The 12941-nt window shown below is 32.3% G+C and overlaps 1 protein-coding gene across 4 annotated transcripts in view; it reads right to left on the bottom strand.

The window, feature by feature from the left end:
• Positions 1-266: 266 nt before the first annotated feature.
• PHTF2 (putative homeodomain transcription factor 2) overlaps positions 267-12941 on the bottom strand; it is a gene marked incomplete at its 3' end in the record, with an annotated part of 131609 nt that continues 118934 nt past the window's right edge. For all 4 annotated transcript variants that reach the window (XM_081147181.1, XM_081147182.1, XM_081147180.1 and 1 more), the window contains 5 exons: positions 12256-12342; positions 7046-7201; positions 6106-6201; positions 3626-3751; positions 267-2958 (listed from right to left, as the gene is read on the bottom strand). In XM_081147181.1, the coding sequence (XP_081003307.1) occupies positions 2938-2958; positions 3626-3751; positions 6106-6201; positions 7046-7201; positions 12256-12342 (486 nt within the window). The remainder of the gene's footprint in view (positions 2959-3625; positions 3752-6105; positions 6202-7045; positions 7202-12255; positions 12343-12941) is intronic.

Below are 12941 nucleotides of genomic sequence, written 5' to 3'. Positions count from 1 at the left end.
GGAAAAATTGTTTGATTAAAAACACCACTATCTGCTCTGGCCAGTGTGGCTCTGTTGGTTGGGCATCATCTTGTGTACCAAAAGGTTACCAGTCAGAACACATGCCCAGTCTGCAAGCTCGATCCCTAGCAGGGGATGAGTAGGAGGCAGTGATTGGTAGGCATTACCCTTTCACATTGATGTTTCTCTTTCCCTCTCCCTTCCTCTCTCTAAAAAAATCAATAAAAATTCTAAAAAAATAAAAAATAAATAAAACACCACTGTCCTTCTGACAAAGAGTTTTAATATCCCAGTGTTCTGTATTTAAATACAAACATGCGAACAAAAATTAATGATGTCAAATCATTAATAATAGGTCTGTGTATGTATTATGTTTTCATGTTCTGAGAATCATAACAAAATCTGAAATGTTGGGAAGTTTTAAAAAATTTATTTCCACTCCCCTCAAATCTAAAATCTATAACTAAAGCTTATGCTATAGTCAAACAAAATTATCATAGAAATGTACATGATTTGAAAAAGATTTTCAAAAATGCCACCTCCAGTTTAACTCTGTCAGTCATACAATGTTTTATTTTAAACTTGCTGTTCAAACTTTCAAATACAACATATGTGGCAAAGAAATAGTTAACACACAACATCTGCCACAATTCTATCTTTGAACTACCTTTTCTGTATTACGTGATATGTTACAATTTCAATTTCTTACATTCATGGTGTTCTTAAAGGCAGCAATGTCAATTTTTCTGCTTTGAAAACAGTTCCATTAATGTTCTGAAATTGCTTAAAATGACTTTTTCCCTTTAGTATTTCACTGTAGCTCACATTAGTGAAACAACTCAACATATTATTAATAAGTTGTTGAGAGGTATATGGTACTCAATAAGTCAACTCCCAACTCCAAGTTAAAATGAACTTCAATCCAAAACAAGCATTTTCCTAAATCAGTATACTCAGCTACTTTTCTCAAAAATATTTCCATTCTGAAATAAGTTTTTTTTGTGAGATACAATAGTTTCCTCTTTCATTCTTAACAGAACTCATGCTGTACTTTTTTTCTCAAAATATATTTGACATATTCTGTGCAAAATGTTAAGTTCTGAATAGCTTTGTACCTTATTTTGAAAAAGTTTATAAAATATAATTCCTGAAAACAACCTTAACATTAGACAATAGAGGAGGAAGAAACGTATCAGACAAAGCCTAATTTTTCACATGAGAAAATAAGTATGTTCTTAAAGCTCCAGTAATACATTCCTTGAAAAAACTCAGAATGCACTTTGGTCATTATTAAACATAGGCAAATAAAACACAATGCTTTTGTTGTTTTTTACAGAAAGAAAATATACTACAACGGCTGAATTGAGGCTGATCAAAGGAATGGTAGGAGCAAAGTGATATCATGACATGGCTCTGTTCTCTACGCATTCCTGATTTTAAGATTATGATATAGGGATTAAAACTGCACCAAATAAATCATTTACAATTAATTATTTTAAATTCCCTAAAATGTTTTTAAAAATGTGAAGATATTCAACATGATACACTTTGCACCAAGAAAATTCTAGGTTGTTTCAAATAAATTATTTTAAAAACTAGATGTCCAGTTTTAAAAAAATTGCAAATACATTTCATGTTTCAATTATTTCCTAAAATATTCTTGATTGTACAAATATAAGAACTTAAAATCAAGGCCCAATAAGATACCATCATATTTGCCCTATTACCTAAGGTGCCAACACAATAAGTTCTCATTTGGACACTTGGCAAATTATGTGGGGGGGTGGGTTTGGGGGTTGGTGTGGTGGGTTAACCTTCCAGGTTAAAAACATCTAAAATAGCCCTTATATAATTGGGTGGTGATGGGGGTGGGGAGAGGAGGAAGAGATACTAGATTAAGTTTAGAAGACAATTTATAAGCTGAAGCTGTCTTTTCTGAAAATTTAGGTATACAGTACTTTTATAATTATCAATCAGAGAAATATATCATTGGTTCTTAAGTTGTCATTTAAGTGTGGTATGAATAGCATACACTACAGTGTACCATGGGGGGAAAATTATTTTACTTAAGTAAACATAATGTACTTTAGTAATATCAATAGGCACTTCACTTGTGAGATGAGTAGATACCTCACTCAAAAGGATACCATATCATGCCCTAGTACACTATAACATATCCCATATAAAGATATGCATTAAAAGTAACAATTTTAAAAAGTGCACATTTTGAGCATGCACAGTTAGAGCTGTGCAAACAGCCCAGTGTTTCAAATAAATACAATTATTACTAGTAAATTTTTATCAAAATATCTTACAGTATGGTAACCATTTACAATTATTGCTCTATTAAGAGTTTTATCATCAAAGAGCACTTTGTTGACCTGCTACGTAATACTATATATATTAATACTGAAGGGTGCTTAACTGCAGCTTAATCAGTTTAGATCCTGGCATTGTTCCAAAATAATTCAAGAGAAACCCTGACTGGATCTTGATTTACTGAAGAAAATGCTTAATGGGTTTAGCTGAGTCCACTGCAATATTTCAAAGTTTAAGAAGTTTTCCTCAAGTAAGGCAAGTTCACGGCATTGATAGAGAAACAGTGCTGAGCAATGGCTTCTATTCTCACGATTTGCTGTTTTGTCAATTATTTATGAGCAAGTACCAGGATCTCAAGTATCTGGATATCAGTTTTATCACCCTTTTCATCAACAATTAAGTACACGTCAATGCTAAAAATAAAATATAAAGACTGGAGTAAAAGTTAAAAAAACAGTGAACAAGTAAAATAAATATAAGAATTGCACAAAACAGTGTGATGTAAACACTTCAATTTCCCAGCTGAAACTCCTGAAGCAGAGTCAGTGACTGCTTTCAGGCAGCTTAGTTGGTACTCTTATTCTGGAAAAGAGGCTACATCTTCTTTCCTCTGAATTGTCATGATTTGATCTTCCACAGCTAGTGAAAAAATCAGAAGTAGTGACCATTAGAGCCAGTTCTAATATCACAACTTATTAAATTATATCACATAATACTATTTTTATATAAATTTCATTCATAAACAAGTATTCGTTCTACTTTTTAAAACTCCTTTATCTTTTTATTTTCAAGGAGAATTCACCTTAAACAAGTAAAGGGAAAATCAGATTTCTCTTGCTTTCTTTTATAGGGAAGTGTCAATACACATATACAACTAGTTTAAGCTGAACAGTCTACACTTTATTCACGAACAGCTGAACGTATGTTCGAGGACGTACACATTGCTATATAGATAAATAATATAACTTTTGGCCAAAGAAAAAAAATAGGGCTCTTCTTTTTCTTTTTTTAATCACCTAAATTAGATTCAGATTATATGAGTAAAAATAAATACCTACACTTATTCCACAAAGTCCTATTTGTAATGAATACTGTTCCAAATTATGAGTTCCAACACTATTATAAATCAAGAATATTTATCATTCTTTGAAATTCAATGTGAAATTATTTTCACTAATTGTATACAATATTATCAAAATGATTCCATTACCGTGCACCTGAGATCTCAAAAGAGTGAGAGGGTAAAGAAATGTTACAAAAATGTAACAGGGCACTAAGTAATAAAAAAATACCTGTAAGTTCTTACCTTTAAATTAAATCCAAGCAAGTCACTGATAACACCAGAAACGGCTGACAGAATGACAACCTGGGTGATGTTATAAAGCAGTGGATTCATTGTAAGCCCATATAACCTAAAGGGACTGTCCAACTCCTAGAAGAAGAAAAATCATGAGCCCAGATTCATTAAGAAATATCAGTTAAACTAATTCAGGGAAATATATAATGAGGATTTAAAAAAAAAAACAACTGTTTTGAAAAACAGTTATAAGTTACGGATAGTTTTAGAAAAGATAAACACCCGAAATAAATAAATATACTTTAAGGTGTGTGTTTTTTTCCTGTTTGTTTTGTTTTTTTAAGGAGAAAGTGACTTCCTTTAAAAGAACTCTGTAACTAATTGACGGTTGCCAGATGGGAAGGGGGTTGGGGAGGATGGGTGAAAAGTGAAGATTGATTAAGAAGTACAAATTGGCAGTTACAAATAGTCACAGGTTGAAAAGTACAGCACAAGGTATACAGTCAATAATATTGTAATAACTGTGTATTGTGTGAAGTGGGTACTAGATTTATCAGGGCATCACCCTGTAAGTTACATAAATGTCTAACCATTTATGCATACACCTAAAACTAATATAATATTGAATGTCAACTATAATTGAAAAATAAAATAACTATATAATCTAAATTTGAAGCTCTAACTTCTATCCCAAATTAATGACTAGAAAAATATTGGTCCAGTAGCTATAAGGTTTGAGAACACTTTTTAGTATAATAATATAAACCTAGTATCTTTTTGCAGGATTATAAATGTAACTAGCCAATATTCTGCCAATATTAATACACACATAAAAACTCCCCTTTAAGACAATTAATTTTCAAATACATGAATTAATTAATTAATTGACTGATTCAAACATTTAACGTCCCAGGCCCTGTGCTAGGCTCTAGGAAGTTAAGATTCAGTTCCTGTGCTAAAGGACCTTATAGTCTAATAGACCTGCAAATATATAATTCAACTATAGAGTCCCACAAAAGAGGTATATAGAAAAGGCAGTGGGCCATAGAGGAAGGTACTCCTGAAACTTAGTGGGTAGGGAGAGCAGGTATTCCATCAAGACATCCAACAACATGGCACCTCTGAATTGCTAGAGGTTGCTCAGCATTGTTAGAGCCCAAGTACAAAGGAAGAATTACTTCGAATTTATAAAACTGGCTACTTATATAAGGGTCATTCTTTAGGCCGATTGTACTGACAGAATGGCACTGAAGGAATTTAATTAGGGGAGCGGCATATCAGATGTGCAAGTGAGAAAGATCACCAGGGCAGCGATGTGGAAGATGGATGAGAGCAGTGAGACCAAAAGCAGAAATACCTTAAGAGTTCAGTGTATCTAAAGCTTAAGAAAGATGATGAGGTCTGACTTAGGGTAGTATTGAGAGGGAAGAGGGGATGAATTGGAAGATATATGAGAGGCTGAATCAATGTGCCTGAGAGTGTCTTGGCTACAAACAATGAAAGAGAAGGAGCAATTTATGTTAAGTCCCAGGTTTCCAACTAAAAAACTGTATATGATAAAAAAGAATCACGCTTGTGTTGCATTTTAGTTATTTTTATATTTGTCTCTACTTTGAGATAGCAGCTGCTCTTAAATCTCATCTTTATAGCTTCCTCCTGTTCAGCATAGTGCCTACACTCTGAAGATACTCAATATGTATGTATCAAACAAACCCACCCTTCTCTTTTGAGCCTTTTCAGTGCCTAATATACTGTCAGGCACAGTCTACAGCAATTTAATACATTTTAGTTGAGTGAAGAATTAACCATAATACTGAGGCACGACTAATTTTATACTATTTTCTGAACATTTATAAACTCTAAGAATATTTCATTTGTTGTAATAACTGAGAAGTTAAAAAATATTTTCCTTTTAAGAAAAACATTACTAACACTGCAATGCAGTGATAAAAATATTTTATCAAATTACCTCCAAAGAGGTATTATGAGATGAGATATACTGAAATTATATTCTTTTTGATTATTACCAAAAATGATTTGAAAATATAAATGTTTATTGGTAATATGTATTATAATGATTTACATACTACTACTTTTTAAGTTAACACAAGCCAAGCAGAAGACTGCTCTAAGAAATATAAAATGAAAAAATTTCCAAATGTAACATCAAATCTCCTTTTTTGAAATCTATTTTAAGTTCTAGGAGGCAAAAATTTCCAAAGATGCCAATGTCTACAATATTCTAAACATTATTAAAAGTCTTGAAATTTTAAGTTATTAAAATTTCAAAATTAAATAATCTGGATTACTTTGTTTAGTATTGCAATGAGAAGTAAAATGTAAATTGTGTGAATGTGCTCAAACATAACTTGGAAACAATGTGGATAATCATGAAAACCAAATACAAGGTAGGATCTACAAACAAAAGACTCAGATATAATGCCAGAGCAGCATATTCTACATTATATCCATTTAAAATTTTTTTTTACCTTTAGCAGTTTAGTAGCCAGTTTTAAAACATTATTCACTATTGTCAGTTCCTCTTTTTTGTTAGGTTTCTTCTCCATTTTCAAGTATAGGTTTATCTTTTATTAAAAAAAGCAAACAAAAATACTTAAAATTTTAACAAATACTCATTTTTAAAAAAACCTGAAAGACATTCACTATAATATTAATGGTACTTCTCTGGTTATTGACACTATAGGTGATATTAATATTCTTCATACTTTACATTCTAAATTTCCTACAATAAACTTATTTTAGAAGAAAATAATTTAAAAACATTTTCAAATATAATTAAAAGCTGCAACAAGTAAGGAAAACTGGATGTCATTACTTAAAAGAGGAAACACTTTAATCCCAGAGCCAAATCAACCTGAAGAATAAATAATAACTAAAGTAAATCAATTGGTTTGTTTGCTATTTTCCCCTTTCATTTTAACTGAGCTCATTTGACAAGGTTACCAATTTTTTAAAATCAAACTATCCCTGACAAAAATACTCAAGTTCCCTGGCCAAAAGTTTCTTTGAATAACTCCTGTAAAATAGTAAGAAAGATATTAAACAAATTCATACAAAATAAAACTGACCATCAACATTATGATGCTTTATCCTTTCTATTGAATAAAAATTCACACTTATTCAAACATGGCTCTGCTACTCGGCAAACCAAACATATCCCACTACTGGTTTTAAATCCATCATTTTTATAAATTGTACTTACTAAGTGAAAATGGGACATAAAAACAGTAGATTAGATTTGAAATCTGCACCAAGGCAGGAACACTGAAGAAAGGCTTCAGGTTTTGCTTTATAACACAATGGTCCTAATCTAGGTTCCTCAAAAAATTTGAAAGTAAATGAAAGCATTTCAGTTTCATATGTATGCTGAAGACATTAACTTATAACATAATAAACATGTGTCCTCACCTGTTCAGTAAGTAATATTGAGGTATTGCTATATTTTTTACTTGTTTCTGATCCAAGGGTAACAAATCTTAGCAGAAAAAGTGTTAATGAGATGCACCAGATTACCAGCTCCCAATTGTAGTGACAATCAAGGAAGATCTCATGCACATGAAGCAACTAAAAGTGTTTGAAAAAGACAACATGAAGAAGCAATGTCAAACAATTTCTTAACAGAAAACAACATTTTACTTCATAGATTGACCATGAATATAGTATTGCATTTTAAAAACACTTCACAGTTATTATGAAATATTTCAAGCACATAGAAGTATAATGTAATCAAAACCCATGGGGCCTCTACCATTTTTGTCAAATCTTAATATTTTGCAATACTTATTTCAGATTATTGAAAACTAAAAGATAAAAGAGTCAGCTGAAGCCCCTTCAAACTTATCCTTAATCATGATTCCATTTCTTCCCTATCCCCTCTGTAAGGGTAATAAATTTTGTGTTTATCTTTTTCATGCAGTTTATAGTTCAGCTACACATATATCTTTAAACTATATTATTTTATATATTTTTTTAAATTTATAAAAATGTTATATTTTCGACATCATTCTTCAGTTTGCTTTTTATTCCATTGAACTTTGGTTTCAAGTATTATCCATGTTGATACATGAAGCTCAAATTCATTCAAACTCCTATAAGGTATTACAGTGAAAGAATCAAGCACAATGTATTGGCCTCCTCTCTCCATTAACATTTATTTTGTCTCCAATTTTCTGTATTACAAACAATGCTGTAATAAGCATTCTTTTATGCGTCTCTTTGTGCACAAATGTAAGGCTTTCTTTAGGAATTAATGTGTAGGAGTAAAATTGCTGGGTCCCTTGGATATTATTCACATATTCAACTTGATTAAGTATTATGAATTTGTCTCTGGAACAGTTGTCCCAATTTATACTCTCAGCAGTGTTATCAGTCTCCTTTGCCTCTGATTTTTGCCTACACTTGGTATTATCCAACTTTTTACTACCTGCTAATCTGATGGGTATAAATTGTTTTCTTATTGTTTTGATTTTACTTCTCCCAATTCTTAGGGAGGATAAGTATGTCTCCTATGCTTATTGATTACCGGGTTTCCTCTTCTATAAGTTAATTTTTTCTATTGCACATTCACTTTTTCTATATTAGGTTGTGTGCTTTTCTTATTGATTTCTGAAGTAATTTATATATTCTGAATAACAATGCCATTTAAGTCACATACTTTGCCAATTTCCTTCCCCAGACTCCCATTTTGTCCTTATGGTGTCTTTTGTAGTACTTAAAACTTTAAGTGAGGGGTGAGGGAGAAGAATATGAGACTACATGAGTCAGGCAAAATTCTAAAATATTTGCTATTTTACAGAGGAAGTTTGCTGCTCTCTGGCTTATAGGGATAAATTGATTTTTTTAATGCTGACGTGACCATTTTTGTTGATCCTTTTTTTTTTTAAATCCTCACCCGAGGATACTTTTTTCCATTGCTTTTCAGAGAGTGGGAGAGAGAAACATCAATGTGAGAGGGACACATCGACTGGTCACTTCCTTCACGAGCTCCAACCGGGGCCAGTATCGAGCCTACAACCAAGGCATGTGCCCTTGGCCAGAATCAAACCCAGGGCCTTTCAGTCCTCGGGCTGACACTCTAACCACTGAGCAAACCAGCTAGGGCCATTTTTGTTGATTTTGATCTTCTAAAAAATGTATCATATTTTATTTTGTCTATAAAGTCACTTGAAGTGCTATACAATCATTTAGTCTATGATTTGTTTTTTCCTTTTCAATCTTTATACAAGTCATTTCTTTTTCCTGTCTTTACTGGTTAATACCCTCTATCAAGTGGCAGAGAGGTTAAGTGTGCTATTTTTGTTTTTCAAATGAATACCTCTAAGGTAATAAATGTTTATGTACAATGTTTGCTATAATTTTTGAAAGATATACTTTATCAGATTAAAAACAGTACTTTCCAGACACTGCATTATAAATCTCCAATAAAATTTACCAATTTGTTTTCTGCACCTATTGAGATTATCAGACACTTCTTTGTCCTTTAACCACCTAAAGGAGCACAAACTAGATTAATGGATTTTCTAAAGCTGAAAATTTTGCATTCCAGGAATAAACTATCTTGATCATGGCATATTTCTAGTTATTAAACTGCTGGTTCATCTTTCTAGTATTTTGCATCTAAGTTATTAATAAGAGAAACTAACTCATCGTTTCCCATTTTCATACTGTCTCTCTGGTATTGCTATCAAGGTCATATTAGCTGCATAAAATGAATTGGGGGAATATGCCATTTTTCTATTCTTTTGATATTTTGTGTAGGATTAGGACTACCTGTCTACTTGAATATTTGGCAAAATTCACCTGTAAAACCACATTGGTCTAGAGGCTTTTTGTTGGTGGCAGATTTTTAAACTACTGAATCAATATTGCTTTATGGTTACAGATCTCAGTTTTTCAATTACTTTTTGAGTCAGTCTTAATAAATTATGCATTTCTATTAAACTGTCCACCTAAGCTTTCAACTTTAATGACATAAAGTAACTTACACCGGTATTCTTTTTAAAAAATCCTCAACTGTGCCAGTATTTCACAGTTTAATACTGTGCTTTTTATTTTTAAACATGTTATTTATGTTTTAAAATTTCCAAATGTATGAGGTTTTTTGTTGCCGTTACTGTTTTCTAACTGCATTACAGCTATATCAGTGGCCCATACAGTATCAGTTGAAAATTACTGTGACCTAGAACATGGAAAAGTTATAGCTGTCCTTATGCCTGAAAAGAGTACATATTCTCCAATTTTAGAATAAAATTTTGACTATCTTGTTTAGATACATATCTTCATTATATTTTTTTGTCTGCTTAACCTAGCAATTACTAAAAGAAATGTGTTGAAACCTCCAAATGTGGTATTTTGTCAATTTCTTACTATAGTGCTACTGATTTTGGTTATATATAGATATATTTAAAGTTATATGATCACATGCATACAAATTGGTCTTCTTGATGAATTATTCTTTTCATTTTTGTCAGGCTTCTTGGATTACAGTCTATTTCATTTGATATTAATGAAAGTTTACCAGCTTCCTCTTGGCTAGTGTTTGCCTACAGTAACTTTTTCTATTCTTTTACATTCAAAACCTTTCAATATTATTGTTTCATGTCTTTTGTTGCTAGCAATGAATAGATTTTATGTTTATAAAAGACAGAAGAATTATAAGATGCACTTCAGGAACATGGAAATTAAACCCTGAAGACAGATGCAATTAGAAATTTTCAGGACAGAAATCAGTCTTTTTCTTTTGGTTGCTTTTAAGATTTTGTTTTCAGTGTTCTGCAGTTTCTTTACAACGTGTCAAAGTGTGGTGAAAATTAATGTCTTTCATCAATTCAGAAAAATTCATAGCCATTCTCTCTCCAAATATTGCTCTCCCTCTTCTTTCCATCTGCAATTCCTGTTAGATGTATGTTGGATCTCCCATCTGTCTCAATTCCCTTTTCATATTTCAATCTCTTTATCACTGTCTTATATTCGGGGTAATTTTTTCCCTTCTCCCAGCTCACCATCTTTAGCTGTTTTTAATCTGCTATTTTTTCTGCTTGTTATGTTTTTAATATCAATGCCAAATTTTTTACTTCTCTGAATTATTGTTTGGTTCTCTTTCAAAATTTTTTTTTTTTAATAGTGTTACCTATCTTTAATCATTTTAAACAAGCTAACCTTATAGTTTCCATCTGATCATTCTATTATTTGAAGTAGCTGGAGATCTATTCCTGCTGTTTATTGATCTGTTGACACACTCATACTGTATTGTTTCTTCATGTGTTTTGAAACCTAAAGAGGCTTTATCTGTGAAAATCTTTTGAGTCCTAGGATGAAGTCATATACCCCAGAACAATCTTGGTTTTGCTTCCACTAGGTATCGAAGAGCCTAGGGCAACTTTTCATATTAACTTAACACAGGGGTTACAGGACAAGACCTATAATGTGCGTTTTAACCCTGAACCTGTAATAAGTGCACACCTACAGTTCTTAGGAGAGACTTTCCCCCACTTCCTTGCCAGAGTCCAGGCAGAGTCAGAGACAAGATTCCTTATCATCTTCCTGTGCTGGTGGGCAGACTGCTTTTCTTATTCCACCTTTTCATGGAGACTACAGGCCTGTGAGGGTTCTGGCTTTATGTGTAAGCATGTATAAGAATGTATGCATGCGGGTTGAGGCCTCATCTTCTGTCTTCATGTGGGCATAAAATCTCAAGTCTTTAGGATACTAAGATTGAAAATGTACCTTACTTTCTTATCCTAGGGCTGCTATGCATTAACACATATACTTAATTGCTCTGTTTTTCAGTTTTATCTTCATTTTGGTTCCTACTGTCTTATAAGCTCTCTCACACACACACATACACACACTACATACATATATATAAATAAAGCTGGGTTTTATTTTTCCAGGACTGTATGATGTTTTAAAGCAGAAGAATTTTCAGGTAATCTAGTAATGTCATATTACTTGAAGTAGAAGTTTAAATTTTATAGCACAAACTATAGGTCATGGTTCGAGTCCCAGTCAGGGAACATGCCTGGGTTGCAGGCTTGATCCCCAGTAGGGGGCAGGCAGGAGGCAGCTGATCAATGACTCTCTCACATCGATGTTTCTCTCTCTCTCCCTCTCCCTTCCTCTCTCTGAAATCAATAAAAAACATATTAAATCCTGAGATACTTCTGTGTTTCCTGACTAATCTTGGTCAATGAGAATTATTTTACAGAGAATGAGGCAGTCAAGTCACAGTGACAACTCAGATATAAAATAATTAATATTAAATGTGAATAAAGCAGAGATCCATAGAAAATTGTATGAAACAATTTATAACTATAGTCATTCATAAGTTTGCTTTGGGAAATAAAGATAACCAGGTGAATTACAGACAAAAACTAATTATTATATGTCCAATCAATAGACATCTGAGAATATGCTATCCACTAGTGTGGCACAGAGATGAATAAGATGCATTTATTTATTCTACTGAAAAAAATAATAAACTGCAAAAAGCCAATTTCAAAATTGTGTGACTCGTTTTACTTATATTATTACTTGTATTGTTTATTATTAGGAAACCTTTGAAGCTGAATATTTATAGCTCTGATTATATAATATCTATACAGAACAAGTTAACTCACCTGGGCACAACAGATAAATACAACTGAGATAGTCAACAAGAAAGCAGAGGAAACTATTACATCAACTGATCGTTGAGGACCTCGACGCTGGAGGAAAAAAGGGAAAACACTTTTAAATATATTTACTAATTAGCAGCCAATTCCATGCTTTCAGTTAAGGTGCTATCCATAACTACAGGTTAATCATAACTTACAATAATGAAAATATACCTAATTTGTTATATGAATTTTAATTTTAAAGTGTTACTATTTCCTGAGGATTTGCAACACAGTGGAAATGGTGAATATATAGCCTAGAATTCTTAGCATAATTTCCAAATATTTCATTTTTTCAAACACAAGTTATTCATTCAACAAATGTTTCTTAATCACCTACTCAGAATGAAGTACTGTGCTAGGTGGTGGAAATACAGCAGAGAACAAAACAAACACAGACCCCACCTTCACAGGAACTAATAGGGCGTCAGACATCAATCTCATAAGCACAGATATATGTGATAAGTTGTGATGAGTGCTATGTAGGAAAAGTATAGAATGCTTTCAAAAAATTGGTAGGGAGTTTGATATAAATATCGCTTCCTTAGAGAGATCTTTCCAGGCTCACACTCCTAACTCCCAATGTAAGATTGTATGGGCCTGGGATGACCTCCCTAAGAAAGTGATATTTATACCAATCTAAGGTGCAG

Source organism: Miniopterus schreibersii (genome assembly GCF_964146895.1).
Source record: "Miniopterus schreibersii genome assembly, chromosome: 9".
NCBI classification, from domain to species: Eukaryota; Metazoa; Chordata; class Mammalia; order Chiroptera; family Miniopteridae; genus Miniopterus; species Miniopterus schreibersii.
Note: the sequence above shows the minus strand (reverse complement) of the source record. Positions and strands in the feature narration are given on the sequence as shown.